The sequence below is a fragment of the Nerophis lumbriciformis genome, linkage group LG27 (assembly GCF_033978685.3).
Source record: "Nerophis lumbriciformis linkage group LG27, RoL_Nlum_v2.1, whole genome shotgun sequence".
NCBI lineage: Eukaryota > Metazoa > Chordata > Actinopteri > Syngnathiformes > Syngnathidae > Nerophis > Nerophis lumbriciformis.
Window position 1 is genome coordinate 20,492,821 of NC_084574.2, and position 21,173 is coordinate 20,513,993.

General features: G+C 37.2%; 1 protein-coding gene across 6 annotated transcripts in view; it reads left to right on the forward strand.

The window, feature by feature from the left end:
- The window catches only part of rptor (regulatory associated protein of MTOR, complex 1), a 442,693-nt gene that overhangs the window by 144,600 nt on the left and 276,920 nt on the right, over window positions 1–21,173 (forward strand). For all 6 annotated transcript variants that reach the window (XR_009818028.1, XR_009818029.1, XM_061988411.1 and 3 more), the window contains exon 7: window positions 11,156–11,331. Coding sequence is in view for 4 of the 6 variants with exons in the window: in XM_061988411.1 (XP_061844395.1) it covers window positions 11,156–11,331 (176 nt within the window). In the remaining 2 variants the exon portion in view is untranslated. The remainder of the gene's footprint in view (window positions 1–11,155; window positions 11,332–21,173) is intronic.

Sequence of the window (21,173 nt, forward strand, 5' to 3'; positions counted from 1 at the left end):
CAGACTACTCAGGACCTTCGTATTGTGTATATGTATGTATATATATATATATATATATATATATATATATGTATATGTATATATATATATATATATATATATATATTTTTTTTTTCAAGTTCTGGCAGCTATGATATTGCCATGGCGTTGCGCCACATTCAGATAAATTAAAGGAAACACATACACTGCAAGTAGACGCCATTTCTGATGACTTCACCAAACTGTAATAAGCAACAAGACCCTTTTCTTGAACTACTGTATTTATTTACATTTCTAGGCTTACATTTAAATCTTACTTTTCTTACCCTTATTTATTACTTTTTTGTTCATTTCAGCTCCAAACCGCAAGTGTACATACAGCCAAATAATGTTACTGCATTTAGCGCTCTGACACACTAGACTAGATTGTATGACCTTGCAATTTTCACCAACTGCTACAATCTTTTTGAAGACTGTGGTTTGGTTTTGGTGACTTTGCTCTGCAGTGGTGACTACATATGTGTCGTGTTGCATGTAACCCCCCCTCCATGTAGGAGCACTCATTAATTAGTGTCACTTGAAATGAAAAGCATTCCAAGCGACTGCATTTCACTCATATATCCCCACTAGAGGAGAAAGAAAAGAAAGCTGTCACAGTGATTTTCATGGTAATTTGTGAGATTACAATATGCTAATGTCATCATTACACTGGATGCTCAGCATTAATCAGCTTCTGCTGGTTTTGCTGTCACATTTACTGCCAGGATTACTGTGGCACACAACATTTTCTTTCAGGTGACAATACAATTTTGAGGTCGACACAAAAGGAGCCCACAAAAACGTTTGTTGCTTTGTTTAGGATGTCATTGTTTTGGAACAAGTCAGTGGTTTTCTCATTAAAGAGGAGGAAAACAAAATAATCACACTACAGCAATATTGGCATAGATCCATCTGTATTGAAACTGATCCAGCAATCTGTTGCCAGCATGTGTGTATAGAGTATGTGTTCTTTATAAATTCTTACAGTGGTACCTCAACTTGCGAGCTCGTAAGTCAAAAAACGTGTATGGCAAATTAGCGCTGCCCATTGAAATTAATAGAAATCCATTTAATCCGAGCTTGCTCCCCCCACCACCATTTTAACATCTAACTAGTGTTGTCCCAATACCAAAATGTTGGTATCGGCACTAAAATGTATTTGGATATATTTCCGTACTTTTCGATACTTTTCTAAATAACGGGGAGCTTAATAGGCTTTATTTAAAAAAAAAAATCTTACGGTACATTAAACATTTGTTTCTTATTGCAAGTTTGTCCTTAAATAAAATAGTGAACATACAAGACAACTTGCCTTTTATTAGTAAGCAAGCAAATTTAGCTGCTGACATATGCAGTAACATATTGTCATTTTCCATTCTATTATTTTGTCAAAATTATTAAGGACAAGTGGTAGAAAATGAATTATTAATCTAATTGTTCATTTACTGTTAATATCTGCTTACTATCTCTTTTAACATGTTCTATCTACACTTCTGTTAAAATGTAATAATCATTAATTCTTCTGTTGTTTGGATACTTTACATTAGTTTTGGATGATACCACAAATTTGGGTATCAATCCGATACCAAGTAGTTATAACATAATATAAATTTTAAAAAAACTAAAGAAGATGTTGTGATAACAAAAAATATCAATGCAATCGATAAGGTACTTTCCAGCAAAGAAGATCTGGTACTGTAGCTTGTTTATCGACTAGATAAGCTCCTGTACTTGGTATCCTTACAGTGGATGTTAGGTGTAGATCCATCCATGGCGTTTGTTTACATTATGGCGCCGGTGAGCTACGGTGTGTAGTGAAGCATGTTTAGCTATTCCTCGTCCTGCAGGGATGATACTTGTAAGAAACTTACTTTATTTGTCGCCGTGGAGATGAGGATTAGTGATTTAGAAGTAGCTAAAACACTGCAGACTGCGGATGGACTTTAGCCGCCAGCTAGCTAGCCATGTCTTAAAGCACCTCTTCTTGAGGGCGTTTCAGTGTTATAACGTCACCTTTATCTTTAGTTTTTAAGCCAAAATGCGTTCGTTCTCCCTTTTCTGTCTACACACATTGTCTGTTTGTAAGTACTCCGGGATTGTGCGCTGCCGAACATGTGGTATAGTACTGAATATGATTCATTAGTGTCGCGGTACTATACTAATACCGGTATACCGTACAACCCTACATGTAACATGTCTTTTAAAAAGAAAAACGTTTTCTTACACAATAAATGTTGTTTGAAAACAATACAATTGAATGCACTACAAACAACTATAGTAATTTTAGCAAATATAATACTTTATAAAGCATTCACCCCCAGCTGTGGGGATGCTCAGAACTCAAAATGTATGCTCGCAATTGAAAGCACAACAAAAAGCAGAGAGACCACTCGTATCTCAAAATACTGAGGTACTACTGTTTATATTTTATATATGTGTGTACTGCATGAGAGCGAGCAGTCTTTCACATAGTTTTAGTGTCACTATATGGCAGTACAAAGCATCATATTGAGCCATGCTGTATATACATAATACCATACCAAGGTCCAGCTGCTCCCGGCGTTCCTCCATTCGATTGTTATGGATTCAACTAATGACTTGTTGGAATAGCAAAGAGCAGGAGGGAGAGTGGGGTAGGATAAACATTAGACAGTCCGCACCATGTGATGATTAACTTTCTGCTCTTGGGTGACTTGAATTGAAAACCATATTAAAAAGTGAATGTTTTTTGGTTGAGGTCCGCAAATACTGTATTTTTTTGTATGAATTCAAATACTTCAAAGATTCTTTGTCGATTGCTCCATACATGTAAGACATACAGTACAGGCCAAAAGTTTGGACACACTTTCGCATTCAATGTGTTTTCTTTATTTTCGTGACTATTTACATTGTAGATTGTCACTGAAGGCATCAAAACTATGAATGAACACATGTGGAGTTATGTACTTTACAAAAAAAGGTGAAATAACTGAAAACATGTTTTATATTGTAGTTTCTTCAACATAGCCACCCTTTGCTCTGATTACTGCTTTGCACACTCTTGGCATCATGAGCTTCACGAGGTAGTCACCTGAAATGGTTTTCACGTCACAGGTGTCATAGTTTTGATGCCTTCAGTGACAATCTACAATAGTCATGAAAAGTGGCTCCTGAAGCCACTTTTCATTGAAGCTTCACTTCTTGGGTTTATTGCTCGCCATGACGAAAACAATACAGCGCGGGAGTCCCAATACCGGAAATGCAGTATTTGTGATCGATAAAATTTTCGGCGAATCAAAATTTAAGAAATTGTACCGGAAAGTGCATTACTTTGAAATCGACCAATATTTAATAATTAATAATTTAACCCGGCAAATGTAAACAAAACACTGGCGGTAAGCGATAGTTGGTAAAAAATAAAATAAAATTAAATCCGCGTCCAGGGGACTTGCGGACTTCTGGAATTTTGCGTTCTTTCTTATTTCAATGCGTAAAAAGACACAAAAACGCTGTTAACGCAAACGCTGATATATTATATATATTGTATCGTATTTTTCGGAGTATAAGTCGCTCCGGAGTAAAAGTCGCACCGGCCGAAAATGCATAATAAAGAAGGAAAAAAACATATATAAGTCGCACTGGAGTATAAGTCGCATTTTTGGGGGAAATTTATTTGCTAAAACCCAACACCAAGAATAGACATTTGAAAGGCAATTTGAAATAAATAAATAATAGTGAACAACAGGCTGAATAAGTGTACGTTATATGACGCATAAATAACCAACTGAGAACGTGCCTGGTATGTTCACGTAACATATTATGGTAAGAGTCATTCAAATAACTATAACATGTTATACGTTTACCAAAAAATCTGTCACTCCTAATCGCTAAATCCGATGAAATATTATATGTCTAGTCTCTTACGTGAATGAGCTAAATAATATTATTTGATATTTTACGCTAATGTGTTAATAATTTCACACATAAGTCGCTCCTGAGTGTAAGTCGCAACCCCCGGCCAAACTATGAAAAAAACTGCGATTATAGTCCAAAAAATACGGTAAATATAAAAAAATTACCGTGTATATATATATATATATATATATATATATATATATATATATATATATATATATATATATATATATATATATATATGTGTATATATATATATGTATATATAAATGTGTATATATATATGTGTATATATATATATATATATATATATGTGTATATATATATATATATAAAAAAAAATATATATATATATATATATATATATATATATATATATATATATATATATATATATATATATATTATGTATATATGTATGTATATATATATATATATATATATGTATATATATGTATGTGTATGTATGTATGTATGTGTGTGTGTGTGTGTGTGTGTGTGTGTGTGTGTGTGTATACGTATATACATGTCTATATGTATACATATAGACATGTATATAAATATATATATATATATATATATATATATGTGAAAGTTCAGAGAAGAAATTAAGATTCTCAGTGGAAACACAGCATTAAAACGGGAGGTGGAGAAGCCGAAAGAGGAGAATGCAACATTGCGCCAACAGTTGAATGACAAGCAGCAAGACAACACCCATTGGGACAACATCAGTGTTGTGGAGAACATTAAAGTGGAGATAGCAGCAGTTTGATAACAGCTACGAGATAACACTGAAATTAACAATTTAAGGGAGGAGATGGCTGAATTGAGACAACAGCTCAATGCCAGATAAACAGATATCACCAATCTGGGGAATATCAGTGTTTTGAAAAACATCAAAGAGGAAATGGATCAGTTGACACGACAGAATGACATCATCATTGCAGGGTACGCATCAAGCCTCGATCCTATGCAAGAGCAGTTAACAACAGAAGAGAACCAGATAACATGGAGGCTGCTTCAAAGGTGCAACACGTGGTCAATTTTCTGCTATCAAAGGGAATTGATGTCGATATGAACACCATTGATGCATACATTTCACTAAATAGAAGAGGCAACAATACCATGCCAGTCACCATCGTTAAGTTCGCCAACAGGAAATCCAAAATGGCTTTGCTGACACGGGGGAAAAAAGCTGAAGGTCACAAATGTGTACATGCACGAGCACCTCACTAAACGCAATGCTGAAATCAAACATCGACATTCAACTACAAAAGTTCCACGCTCCAAGGGATTACTGAATAAGAAGATCTGTACTCAGGTGCCCATTCATCTACACTTATGGACATTCAGAGAGCAACACAAAAGATTGCTGAACAGCAATACATGGAACTGAAAACCTTCAGCAGCATAGATCACAATAGTCCGGAATTAGATAAGGATATGTTTCCGGTTACAATTTTAATCTTTCATACCAGGAATAATTGTTTTTATTATACAGACATTATAACGGAAACATTAAGATGGACAACAACATCATTCATTTAAACAGCAGAAGTTTGTATGCAAACTACTACAACGTGAAGCATTTTTTGGAACAATTCTACGAAACATTCAAGGTGATCGCTATTTCAGAAACATGGATGGATGCTAAAAAAGGAATGGATTTTGACCTGGAAGGATACGAACTAAATAACAGAACCAACAAGAACAGAGGGGGAGTACCTGTGTACGTGATTAGGAACTTCAATCAATTTCAATCAATTCAATTTATTTTTATTGTCAGTTCATTTTATTGTGATTGTCACAAAGAACAACACAATTAAGTCAGTAGCATCAATACTGCAACTTAAACTACAAAGTGGTTAAAAATATGTCATTAGCTATTGATAATATCTTAAAATGTCTGACCATTGAAATATGTCATGAAAAAAACAAGAACATATAAATTATCTGCTTATAGATCACCTAAGTCAAGCATTGATACATTTGAGAACTGGATTAAGGCAACTTTTACTGAAATAGTCAAAAAATAACTTTCTTTCGTGGAGACTTCAACATTGACCTTTTGAACCCTAACAAACAAAAGTCAATAGATGACTTTATAGACACAATGTATAGCCTGTGTTTATATCCTAAAATCACAAGACCAAGCAAAATCTCAGGACACAGCGCCTCACTTATTGATAATATTTTTACTAATGATTTTGTAAACAATACCACAAGTGGTCTGCTTATATCTGACATCAGCGATCATCTGCCACTTTTCATAGTCTATGACGGAAACTACAAGAAGATGATCATTGATGATAAAAACACATTTTGAAGAATATGCCCAAAACAAAGTATGACAGCTTTCAAGAATGATCTGAGAGATCAAAGTTGGGACAATGTATACAGTGAAAATAATGTAGATCATTTGGTATTTTTTTTCATACTTTCATGATGCTTTAGGACAGGGGTCGGGAACCTTTTTGGATGAGAGAGCCATGAAAGCCAAATATTTTAAAATGTTTTTCCGTGAGAGCCATATCATATTTTTTTAACACCGAATACAACTAAATGCGTGTGTTTTTTAAGTAAGACCAACATTTTTAGAGTATAATAAGTCTATTATTCTTTTTAATAAAATGTATTCTGAAGCTACAATAATAAATAAAATACTTCTTACCAGTAATGCGACTTTTTGAACATGGTGCAGTAACGGATGGATGGTTTAAAATGTATGAGAATGTTTTAGATTTTGAACGTTATTTGTAACACTGTGATTACCAGCGGAATTATTCATTACTTATCGTGTTAAGCAATGTCAGCTAAGATTTATCTGAGAGCCAGATGCAGTCATCAAAAGAGCCACATCTGGCTCGAGAGCCATAGGTTCCCTACCCCTGCTTTCGGACAAACATTGTCCATTGAAGGGACTTAGTCAGAAGCAAAAGAAAAACAATCAACCATGGATGACAAAATGACTGAAAAATGCTTTCAACAAGAAGAATACATTATATAGACATTAACATTTATAACACAAAGATCTACAGAAGCAGAAAACAAGTACAAAACGTATAAGAACAAGCTAACTGGCATACTACGAACACGTAGGAAAGAATACTACAGTCAATTATTGGACCGGAACAACATGGGACATTCTAAATAGCAATAATAAAAATGGTGCTAAGATGGTTTATCCTAAATACTTCTCAGACGGAAATGTAAAAAAAGGACAATATGAACGAAGTACAAACCCAGTTTCCATATGAGTTGGGAAATTGTGTTAGATGTAAATATAAACGGAATACAATTATTTGCAAATCATTTTCAACCCATATTCAGTTGAATATGCTACAAAGACAACATATTTGATGTTCAAACTGATAAACATTTTTTTTTGTTGCAAATAATCATTAACTTTAGAATTTGATGCCAGCAACACGTGACAAAGAAGTTGGGAAAGGTTGCAATAAATACTGATAAAGTTGAGGAATGCTCATCAAACACTTATTTGGAACATCCCACAGGTGAACAGGCACATTGGGAACAGGTGGGTGCCATGATTGGGTATAAAAGTAGATTCCATGAAATGCTCAGTCATTCACAAACAAGGATGGGGCGAGGGTCACCACTTTGTCAACAAATGCGTGAGCGAATTGTTGAACAGTTTAAGAAAAAACATTCTCAACCAGCTATTGCAAGGAATTTAGGGATTTCACCATCTACGGTCCGTAATATCATCAAAAGGTTCAGAGAATCTGGAGAAATCACTGCACGTAAGCAGCTAAGCCCGTGACCTTCGATCCCTCAGGCTGTACTGCATCAACAAGCGACATCAGTGTGTAAAGGATATCACCACATGGGCTCAGGAATACTTCAGAAACCCACTGTCAGTAACTACAGTTGGTCGCTACATCTGTAAGTGCAAGTTAAAACTCTCGTATGCAAGGCGAAAACCGTTTATCAACAACACCCAGAAACGCCCTCGGCTTCGCTGAGCCTGAGCTCATCTAAGATGGACTGATACAAAGTGGAAAAGTGTTCTGTGGTCTGACGAGTCCACATTTCAAATTGTTTTTGGAAACTGTGGACGTTGTGTCCTCCGGACCAAAGAGGAAAATAACCATCCGGATTGTTATAGGCGCAAAGTTGAATTCCACCTGAGAAGCTTACAAAATGTGTCTCCTCAGTTCGCAAACGTTTACTGAGTGTTGTTAAAAGGAAAGGCCATGTAACACAGTGGTGAACATGCCCTTTCCCAACTACTTTGGCACGTGTTGCAGCCATGAAACTCAACGTAATTATTATTTGCAAAAGAAAAATAAAGTTTATGAGTTTGAACATCAAATATCTTGTCTTTGTGGTGCATTCAATTGAATATGGGTTGAAAAGGATTTGCAAATCATTGTATTCCGTTTATATTTACATCTAATACAATTTTCCAACTCATATGGAAACGGGGTTTGTAGTTGAAAGCTTCAGTAAATACTTTGCGAACATTGTATCAAATCTGGAGGAAAAGATTCCAGATCTCTAGTCGGTTGAGGACTTGAATGACACTATAGACAGAAATCCCAACTTGATGTTCCTCGAAGGTGTGACAAATAAGAAAATAATTAATATTTTGAAAAAATGTACATTCAAGACCTCAATTGATTGTAACGTAATTGATATGGAAATTATAAACAAAATTATTGAAGAGATTTTAGAACCTTTAACATATATCAGCAACCTATCATTTCAAACAGGCAATTTCAGACAAAATTAATACAGCAAAAGTCTACCAATTTATAAGACTGCAGACCAACACCAGTTTACAAACTACAGACCTTTTTCTCTACTTCCACAATTTTCTAAAATTACTGCTAAACTGTTTAACAACAGATTGTGAGTTTTTCATTATTCTTTATGAATTTGTCCAGACAACCGATACGGATACATAGCCAACATTTCAACATCAATGGCAGTAATCAAAATAACGGAAAATATCACTAATGCAATAGTTAGCAAAACATGTTTACTCACTTTTCTTTGGCACAAAAATACACTACATAAGTACAATATGCACATACTGTCTACAGTCACATGAATACAAGTAGTAATTGATGGTAACGCCAACCAATAACAAGTAAATAACTACCCAAATAATTAGAATAGCAATAATAATGTAAACACGTTGCGATTGTTAGAAACCCATATTCTTGTACAGATTGAAAATCATGTCTTTGTATTGTTTTTTTTTTAAACAATTAGGGTTTGACATTCTTTTAATTCCGCATTCAAACTGTTCAATAGTTTAACCCCACATATTGAAACACAAAAGCTTTTTTGTGGTGTGCCTACATTCTGAATTTTCAGATTGATATTACCCTTTAAATTATAACCCTCTTCTCTTTCAGTGAAAAACTTTTGAACATTACGAGGCAGTGAATTGTTTTTTGCTTTGTATGTAATTTGTACTGTTTGTAGTTGCACAAGATCTTTAAATGTCAACAGTTTTGAATGTAAGAAAAATATGTAAGAAAAATGTATTTGTGTGATCCCTATGTTCTGCCTTATAAATGACCCTTATTGCGTTCTTCTGCAGGGTGATGAGTGGATATAGTGTGCTTATGTAATTATTGCCCCAAAGTTAATGGCATTCATATCTCTGCATGACATTGTTTTAAGCTTCTCTACCTACGTATTAATAAAATGTAATATTCAGCCTGTTAAACATTATGCAATTGCGGACGATCAATCAGAACAAGTTATAAAATATTATGCCATAGCGATGCTAATATTGTGTAGTGAACTGTAATTACCCGATGTGGGCTGCAGAGGACAGTGGCAGGCATGCCTGCAGTATTAAAAAAACCTAGTCTCAGTGGTAGCGAAGAAAACTAGATTGTTCAAAGAGAGAAAGTCTTCCTCATTCACATAGCCGCTGCCATTAATTACAATACACTTAATTTCAATCTGCCAGAAAACATTTATTTATGTAGAAATATCACATGATAACACAGAGTAACAGGGGACCAGTACTTTTTAGAGGCGGTATAGTACCGAATATGATTCATTAGTATCGCGGTACTATACTAATACCTGTATACCGTACAACTGTACCATACCGGTATACCGTATAACCCTAGTATATATAAATATATATATATATATATATATATATATATATATATATATATATATATATATATATATAATTTGGTAGATCACTCCAACTTGGTCATTTGATAAGTAGATCGCCTGCTGAATAAGTGTGGACACCTCCTGCTCGAGAGCATTGCTTGAAACACGGATGTGCCTCTAGGTCACGTGATTGCAACCGAGCGATTTCAAAATTTGACTTTCGAAACTGTTAAGAAAGATTAAACTGTCCCATGTTGTTTATGGTTAAGAGAAAAAACAAAATGTGTTCGTATTTTGTCACAGATTTGAAACCGTTTCAATACTTTAGTATAGATCAAGTCCAACGGAATCGTGATTATTCGATTTAGAATTTTGTTAATCAAAATATAATTGTGTCTGGAATTTGGCCAGGTTTCCTAGCCCTATTTGGGATGTTCAGGAACAACCCAAGAACCACCAAACTCAAGCCTTCCATTAACTGGAAACTGCTGAAACACCATTGCACTGTCCACAGTCCACAGTCTTACAGCGTAACACATTCAGTGGACCTACCATAAATAAACGTTGATTGCGACTGAAATTGGCTGATTCCTGCATAGACAGGCCACATACAGTACCTACTGTACAAACATTTTATGATCAGATGAGACATACTTTTGTGCATCAATTGTTGTTTTCTAAAACCATCAGTGATTTATAATCATTATACCCTCGGGAAAATGGTTCAATTTAATTAATATGGCATTAAGTGCACCTGAAGCTCTAATCGGGGATTTAATCTATTAAGCTGCATAGAATTCTGACTAAAAGTATCTGTACAAAAAGAATAAACCTTCAGTGTGTTGTGTTGTTTAAGTCAATCACAACTTTGCACGCAGAACACCATTTCGGCCCTGTTTAGTGTGTACGCAAGTGTTATAAATAAGACCCCACACCCGTATGCAAGCCCGGTTGTCCCTGCTCCATCTCTGTGATCCATTTCCCAAGGCACACACTTCAATAATCAGCCTGTTAAACAAGATGGAGTCAACTTGTACAACTTATTTACACCGAGCAGTTCAATATACTAACTTGCACTATGAATTAGCGAGGACCAAATAAAAAACACTGCCCCGCTGTGTCTTTGTAGGTGGCCGCCATCAATCCCAGCCATCCACTTGCACAGATGTCGCTGCCACCTTCAATGAAGAACTGCATCCAGCTAGCTGCCTGTGAGGCCAGCGAGTTGCTACCAATGAACCCTGACCTCCCTGCTGATCTCTTCACCTCTTGCCTCACCACACCCATAAAGATTGCCCTGCGGTGGTAAGGCTTGTTTGCATGCTTGTTTACTCTATGAATTTAAAAACTTTATATTGATCCGATGGTGTGCCGTGGTTCTACGCCAACTCTATTTTGGCGAGTTGAGGCATCTTTACAGCATGTCATCAAAAGAGTCAGTTGTGCTTTAACTCATGCACACGTTTCTAGGGTACCATTGAAGTTATTATAAGTTCTGTAAACATTAATGTTAGACCTGTTCAGGGTGGTGGTTGCCTATAAGCCTGGGATGATAATCAATGGAACAAACGACCAAAATTAACTTGATAATTTTGCCCGCCTCGATAAAGTAAATGCCTGTTTGTTGTCCTCGCCTTCAAACAGACCGCAAGATCATTCACTCTGTGCATCGGGTTCAGCACCTGTTCCTGAGCAGGAACACAATAAATGGAGTGAGCTGTCCTGTCATTCACTATCTTTGTCTCACTAAAGGGGAACCGCACTTTTTTTTAAATTTTGCCTACTGTTCACAATTCTTATGAGAGACATGAAGACAAAAGCTTTTAGATTTTTTGTGCATTATATTTTATAATACCACATTTTCCGGACCTTAGGGCGCACCGGATTATAAGGTGCAATGCCGATGAATGGTCTGTTTGATCTTTTTCATACAAAAGGCGCACCGGATTATAGGTCGCATTAAAGGAGTCATATTATTATATTTTTCTAAATTGAAATGTTATGTGGTCTACATAACATGTGATGGTGGTTCTTTGGTCAAAATGTTGCATTGATTATGTTTTACAGATCATCTTCAAGCCGCTTTCTGACACTCGCTTCCGGATGCTCTGTTTTGTGGGCGGTCTTTAACTAAAGTTCCTTCGGGGAATAATGTAAACTCACTACACCGGTATGTTTTAGCGCTTTCATGGCAAGTTTACTGACAGATATAAGTAAGAACTTTACACTACGTTATATTAGAAATAGCAAGAGCCGAGGATTAATGTCACATAACAAGAAGATAGAGGAAAAATAAGAGGTTTATCGACTTGCGGACGCGCGCAATTTTTCAGGACTTCTACAGATCCCAAATGTAGATCAGCAGGTACCAGGAGGTAAGAAAAGTTGCTTTTGCATAGAATTGCAAAACAAAACGCCAGATAATATGTCTTACCTTATACACACACCATAACAATACTCCTATGTTTAATGCGCCGGTGCGGCTTCGTAGCTTACAAAGTCGTAGTAAAACATTTTGATAGATTTTTGAGCGCCGTGTGTTAAAATGTTGGTGTTGTTTACTTCAGTGTTTTTCAACCTTTTTTGAGCCAAGGCACATTTTTGTCATTGAAAAAATGTGGAGGCACACCACCAGCAGAAAACATAAAAACATTAAACTCAGTAGCTGATGTTGACAATAAAAAGTTGTTCTCGCAAGTTTTGGATAAGAATTCAAACCATAACCAACCATGCATGACTATAGCTCTTGTCTCAAAGTACTGTCACATCACGCTGTGACTTATTTGGGGTTTTTTGGTGTCTTCCTGTGTGTAGTGTTTTAGTTCTTGTCTTGCGCTTATATTTTGGTGGCTTTTCCTGTTTTGTTGGTATTTTCCTGTAGAAGTTTCATGTCTTCTGTACATTGTTAAATGTCATGTCATGTTCGGATGTAATTTGTGGACGCCGTCTGCTCCACACGCTGTAAGTCTTTGCTGTCTTCCAGCATTCTGTTTTTGTTTACTTTGCAACCAGTTCAGTTTTAGTTTAGTTTTGCATAGCCTTCCCTAAGCTTCAATGCCTTTTCTTAGCGGCGCTCGCCTTTTGTTTATTTTTGGTTTAAGCATTAGACGGACGCCTTTTTACCTGCACGCTGTCATCTGCATTTTGTGATCACAACAAACCATGTTCCCGACATCTACAAAGCAATTAGCTACCGGCTGCCACCTACTGATATGGAAGAGTACAACATGGTTACTCTGCCGAGCTCTAGGCAGCACCGACACTCAACAACGGCACATTTGCAGATTATTATTACTGGTTTGCAAAAAATATTTTTAACCCAAATAGGCGAAATTACTTATTCTCCCACGGCACACCAGACTCTATCTCACGGCACACTAGTGTGCCGCGGCACAGTGGTCGAAAAACACTGGTTTACTTGACATATTGCAATCATAGTGCTGTCCACACTTATCTCTTATGTGTGATTGCCATCTACTGGTCACACTTATCATTACACCATGTACCAAGTAAAATAGCTTCGAGGTGAGTAAGCTTAAACCTAACTTATTCCTTACTTTAGGCGCACCGGGTTATAAGACACACTGTTGAGTTTTGAGGGGGAAAAAAGGATTTTAAGTGCGCCTTATAGTCCGGAAAATACGGTAATCTGCTTGTTCTAGGTGGCTAGCAATGCAGCTAACGGGAGCAATCCATTTTGCCTCTAAATCACAACCGCCAACAGTAGTTCATTTACGTTCTTTAACCTGTATAATAACCAAGCGACATTGTTATTTTAAGAGCGAACATTGAGGAACTGTTTGTCTAGCCTAGTAACACATCGCCTTGCGGCGGCATGCATTAGCCGTGAGCTAGCGACAGCAAGAGGTAAGCTAGCTACTGTGTCAACAGCTGAATGGCTTTTGAGTTTGAAATGCACAGCACAATGCGATAGGACAGCAATCTGTACTGACTAAAAAACATGAACAATCATTTTACAGTATTTGTAAAGTATTAGCCCACATTTCATGCTTTGTTTGTACACAGCTAGCTGGACAGCATATGTACAAGCACGATGTGCTGCTTGTGTCATGATCAATATTATAACGACTTATTCAATGGACACTTGTCCGTTTGGTTCAGCTTTTTCCAGTTGATTTTGGGTAAACACGCCACTTATGTCAGCTAAGCTTGGCTCCAAGTTCCACATTTACAGCGTCAAGTCACGCCGACCACACTTTCTCGGCTTTCGTCTGCTCCAGCGTTTCACTCGCTTCTATAACCAGTAGTTCATCCTCCGTATATTCAAGGTAAAAAAGATGAGGTTGTAAATCCTTATTTGTCCAAAAATAGTCGTTTTTGTTGTCTGTTACCAAGTCTGCCATGATTATAACACACACACACACACACACACACACACACACACACACACACACACACACACACACACACACACACACACACACACACACACACACACACACTCACACACACACACACACACCTGTATACTGTACATAACAGGTTGGTGGAGGGTTTTGAAGTAGTTTTAGAGGGGTCTTAAGGCTACAACAGTGACTCCCCTTAGCCACATTTTGCAAGCTGATTTTTATCATCTTTAGAATCCTAAAAAAAACAAACGTGTGTTTTTTTCTCTTATAATAATTGTGGATAGGCAAAATTCCTAAAAAGTTTTTTTTAAATACCTTGACAGTCATCAGCTGTTCTTCTTTCTTATTGTAATCAATAATATCATTTTTTATATCTTATCCTTACACCCTGACGCTCCAGTCTATTCCCTAACTTTATTAGTTATTCTCATGTTAAAATCAATGTTTTTGTTGAAACAGTAATACCAGGCTAATATATAATTCACTCATTCATGACCTCACCTGAGCTTCTTCGTCCACTTTTCATTACTTCAACTGCCTCACTACTCTATATAGTCTATCATTCTACTGTTAATTTCACATTATATTTCAATATAATGTCACACATGTTGATGAATAGTTGAGTATAATTAAGTGTTGTCTTTGTGTTGTAGTGTAACCGTCACTTACATGACATTACTCTTTTTGAAATAACAGTAAATCCTGACCGAAAGGATTAGATCACAGGTACAAAGCAGCCGAAATGTGTTTATTCCATCTGGTGGCGGGGCTCTACCTTAAAGATGGGGTGAGAAGCTCTGTCATTCGGGAGGAGCTTAGAGTAAAGCCGTTGCTCCTCCACATCGAGGGGAACTAGATGAGGTAGTTCGGTCATCTGGTCAGAATGATCCCCTTCCCTGGGTAGGTGTTAAGGGTGCGTCCGATCGGTAGGAGACCACGGGGAAGACCCAGGACAGGATGGAGAGACTATGTCTCCCAGCTGGCCTGGGAACGCCTCGGCATCCCTCGAGTAGAGTTGGACGAAGCTGGGGAGAGGGAAGTCTGGGCTTCTCTGCTTAGGTTGTTGCCCCCGCGATCCAACTTCGGATAAGCGGGAGAAAATGGATGGATGGAGTAAATCCTGCTGCTGTTACATTCTTTTCTTAGTGGTGGCATTTTGCTATCTGAAAAGGGATAACAAAATATTTTAGCCACTGTTGATGTTATTTGGGAACACTGACAAATAAATAATGAACAAGTGATCATGCCAGAATTAGGAAGACTTAACTCAAAAGGCTTAGTTTCTAAATGTGGCAAGAGCGGTTTAATTCATCCATGTATCCATCAATTTTCTACCGCTTGTCCCTATTGGGGTCACAGGGGGTGCTGGAGCCTATCTCAGCTGCATTCGGGCGGTAAGCAGGGTACATCCTGGACAAGTCGCCACCTCATTGCAGGGCCAACACAGATAGACAGACAACATTCACACACTCGGGCAGGCCATGGCAATTATTTTGACTCAGGGGGCCAAATTTAGAGAAATATCGGTATATCTGATTTTTAGGAACACTAATACAAAACCTCACAATAATGTCTGATTGGATGCTAAAAATGTTATGACAGACCGCCTTAAAAACGGAATGGAATTTTACATTTTATTACGGAATGAGACACCCGGAATGTACATGAAAATAAAGAATGTGGGATTTAAAATATTAACTATGAACAATAAAACACTGAATGTTGACATCATATGAATGTCACACACCCTCTCCATCTACATATTTTACAATCAAGCGAAACGCAACAAAAATGCAACAAACACAGCGAAATATGAACGCGAAAAAACGAAAAAAAACACCTACACTCTGATATATGTGATATATCACTAAGCTTTAGAACCTTGTTGTAAAAATCTCCTTACGCGCCTGTCCCTGACACCCGCATTTCAGGCTGGCCACTCTGTGGAAACGCTCCCCACCCACACTGCTTGGTGCCTCGCCTGAGCTGCTGTGACTTAGATTACCATAGTAACTAATTAGATGACCATAGTAAATAATTAGATGACCATAGTAACTAATTAGATGACCATAGTAAGTAATTAGATTACCATAGTAAATAGTATAGTATAGTTCAAGACTTGCGGTCATTTGAAAACATCACTGCACATCATAATGGCAGCTACAACTTCGATCTTAAAGATCTAAAAAAAATTATTTGGGAATGTCCGGCGGGCCAGATTGAAAAGCTTAACGAGCCGCATGTGGCCCCCGGGCCTTAATTTGCCCAGGTCTGACCTAGGGCCAATTTAGTGTTGCCAATCAACCTCGATGCATGTCTTTGGAGGTGGGAGGAAGCCGTAGTACCTGGACGGAACCCGCGCAGTCACAGGCAGGACATGCCAACTCCACATAGAAAGATCCCGAGCCCGGGGATCGAACCCAGGACCTCTGTAGTGTGAGGCACATGCATTAACCCCTTTTTACAACCGTGCTGCTCCAGTTGAATCCAATACTTGAATATTTAAATGAAGCTAAAGCTGACAATGCCACTAGGGATAAAATGACCTCCAACTAGTACGAGTTTTGTGTTAAGGCCGCATCAATATAAAAAATACACACTTAATGTTATATTATTACAGTTGTAAATTGCATTAAAATAGTGACATGATGACAGAAATCATAACCACCAAAAACATGTAAAAAAAATGCAAAGCAAAAGTAAATAATATAATGATAAATGAAAAATAATGGCATCCCCCGTGACCCCGGACGAGACAAGCGATAGAAAATGGATGATGGATAATTCCTGACCATAAAATCATGCTACATTCGTGTTAAACAAATGCCTTGTGGTAGTCTAAATAAAGGTGCTTTCAAATAAACTTAAAAGAAGCCTTATTTATATACTTAAAATTTTAGTTGATTAAATTTACTGTAATTTTGGCTTGCTAAAATGTAATTTCATTGACTAAAACTAAATCATTATAGATGACTAAAATTCGACTAAAACTAAAATACATATTTTCCAGAAGACTTTAACTAAAATTACATTAAAAACTGCTGTCAAAGTTATTACTGTTGCAGACAAAGCGGGTAAACTGTTTGAGCAGCTAATATACATGTTGTACAAAGATAAAGTAGTTATAATGTCATTTTATTTATGTCTGTTCATGTTTTATTGTATATTTATTAACAAACACAAAATCCGATTCATCATGGGAATATAGAAAAGGAGCTTGTGTAAAGTACTTAACGGAAATTTGTTGCAAATGTTGTTCTACTATCCCGATCATTTCAGGGTTTTTTTTGGTTGTTTTTTCCCCCTGATCACATCCCTGTGGTTAGCCTGGAGGCATACCGTAGTAACTCAAAACTGAGGTTTGTTTGACTGACAAAAGTACCAGCCTCTCTTCCAACCTACGTAACTCAGGCCAATTACATCCAATTGTAATGATGACTGACTCATTGTACATACAACACATGCTGCTTGATGGGTGTGATTTTGTCGCAAAAGTAAGGAACTCATGCACTTGTGTGGAACACCTTTGGAATGACAGATTCAGCTTGTTAGCGTTTAAAAGAGCCCAAAGCCATGCCTCTACTCCAAATGTCCAAGTTTGACCGAGGGTCTTCAAATACAACCCCTTTGGAATGCCTGATTCACTTTTTAAAAGAGCCAAAAGCCATGCCTCGACAGCAAATGGTTCATGGACAACTTTACATTTACTTTGGGAATGACTGTGTTAGTCCAAAAAATCTATTAGAATATATATGAATATATATATATATATATATATATATATATATATATATATATATATAGAGAGAGAGAGACATATTTATGTGTATATATGTGTATATACAGGGTTTCCCGCAGTGCTTTGTTGTTAAGGCGGCCGCCTTAACAACAAAGAGCCACCGCCGAAACTAAAGTCTTAACAAGCTGCTCCGCTTAGTTCTGCTTCCGTCTCTGTCAGTACGTCTCTGCAGCACCCAGCATTGTCCCACCCACACAACCAGAGCGGTAACAGCCAATCAGCAGTGCATATTCAGAGCGCATGTAACCGCCAATCAGCAGTGCGTATTCAGAGCACATGTAACAGTGCTCAGGCAGGCAGAGAGTAGAGACGGTGGATTGATCAGAAAGGTGTTTAGCAGGTGAGCATAATGCAGCGGACTCTCCCCAAATTATAATAAACACTTCCAAGTCAACTACTAGTAACATCAATATGAGCCTGTTGACGTTCTAGAAATATAAGCGGCACCTCAGCTCGCTCGCAGTCCTTGAGGTGAAGGCTAATTAGCTTTTAGCGTAACGTTAGTTCATTTTGCGTGCGTGTGTGTGTGTGTGTGTTATGGACAGCAAAGCCCTGTCTGTCTGAGAGAAAAAAAAGTATTATTGACCTACAGTTAACAGTAATTTATTTCACTTTACCTTTTTCTGTGTTGATTGAGCTGTGTTGAAGCAGCAAAAAAGGACATTATGTTAAATGAAGAGTTTCCTGAAGCGGTCTCTGATAGTTCATATAATAATGTAACTGCATCATAAAGCCTACATGAACTCCATGGTGTTCAGGGATGAATAGTCTCCCCTATTGCTATTGTACTATTTTTTCAGCTATAGTAACATTAATCATTAGTAATGTAGCAGCCTAGTTTTGAATGGCAGGGTCCCTGCTATCACATGTTGATACAAATATAACATTTACATAATAAAAATCAACTACAGGCTTCCCAAATGCTGTAATAAATTAAGCATGATGAGTTGAACATATGTCAGCATGTGGTCCCACTCTTTTTTTCAAACGTTTAATGCAAAGGCTTACTTACAGTAAGTCATTATTTTGACTTAGTAAGCCATTATTTTGTCATTATTTTGACTTAGTAAATTACTAAGTCATAATAAGGACGCACTTAGTATCTCAGGTAACTAGGACTATTTTGTTTTTACTTTACGGAAAAAATATCGAGAGATATTTCGTATATTGCCATTCAGCAAATGGAGCGGAAAACACAACCAAAAGTTGTAGGCTTCTTCACGCGACGAAGCCGGCCTACTTCACCACAGTCTGTAGTCTATTGCCCCCCAGGCTGTGGTGGCAGCGACGAGGTGGTGACTTGATGGCGACAGGCCGAGTTACACCGATCCTTACACCCACCCACCCCCTTCCACGGTCCCCTCCCCCTGGAGAGTCACCACTTTAACTAACACATTTTCTAGGGGAAACACTGCTATATATATATGTATATATATGTATATACTGTATATATATATATATATATATATATATATATATATATATATATATATATATATATATATATGTATATATGTATATATATATGTATACACTGTATATGTGTGTGTGTGTATATATATATATATATATATATATATATATATAGTGCCCCGACGGGATCACCACCTTATCGTGGTGGGGCACTTTGCGCGTCTCCATGACCCCTAGAGCTATGTCGGCTGGAGTCTTGTACTCCTGGCAGGGTTACCCAAGCCGAACAGGTCGAAGGGTAGAGTCCAGACTAAGAGTGATCCCGAAGACCTCAACGGTGGAGCAGGCAGAAGATGGTAGCAGTGAGAAGCACCACAATGGCTGTAAAAGCGGACGAAGGCTAAGGGAGCACACCGTGACAGAAAAGCAAGCTGGTGGCGGCAAGCTTTGAGGCGGTTCCCCAAAAACCTGGATTCCGGCAGCTTCCTGCAGTTGTAAGAAGATGCCGGTCGTCTAGGGTCTCCCTTGCCACTGGAACGATCTTCTTACAATCAAGGTAGTGGCGTTGGGAAAAGCGCACCCCTCATGCCACTCTAAAAACCATCATTGCGCAGGTATCTTCTTTACCTGAGTCTCCGCAAACATCAGCAGACTCATAAATAAAAGAAGATGGTCATCATCGAATCGATGGACAACCATAAGCAAGCAAGCATATATATATGTATATATATATAAAAGAGGTAATAAATGATATTATGGAAACATGCGTTAATTTGGGAGGTTTGCCTTAATAGCTCTGCCTAATGTGAATGCACAATAATATCCAATGGCTAAAGATTACATCAGCACACTGGTTCAATCACCCGGGCAGCATACATGTGTCAGTGCGTGCATGTGTGCTTGTATTCTGGATGCATACCCATTGTGAAGGGCTTGCTCATGCAGCCAATGGTGATTGCATCAGCAATCATTCACACACAGAATACAGATGACATATTTTAAGTAGCCAGTGTTATTCCATGTTGTCAAGCAGTGCAGTTCCATTCAGTGATTATCGTATGCACTTTTGTGTATTGTCTATTACAGGGGTGCTCACACTTTTTCTGCAGGCGAGCTACTTTTCAATTGAACAAGTTGTGGGGATCTACCTCATTCATATATATAATTTATATTTACTTATTTATGAAACATATGTTTTTGTTAACAAGTTAAAGGTGTTTAATGATAATGCAAGCATGTTTAACACATATAGTTAATATTGTTAATAAATTAAAGGTGTTTAATGATAATACAAGTATGTTTAATACATATAGTTAATATTGTTAACAAGTTAAAGGTGTTTAAAGATAATGCAAACATGTTTAACACATATAGTTACTATTGTTAACAAGTTAAAGATGTTTAGTGATAATGCAAGCATGTTTAACACATATAGTTAATATTGTTAATACATTAAAGGTGTTTAATGATAATACAAGAATGTTTAACACATACGGTAGTTAATATTGTTAACAAGTTGAAGGTGTTTAAAGATAATACAAGCATGTTTAACACTTATAGTTAAT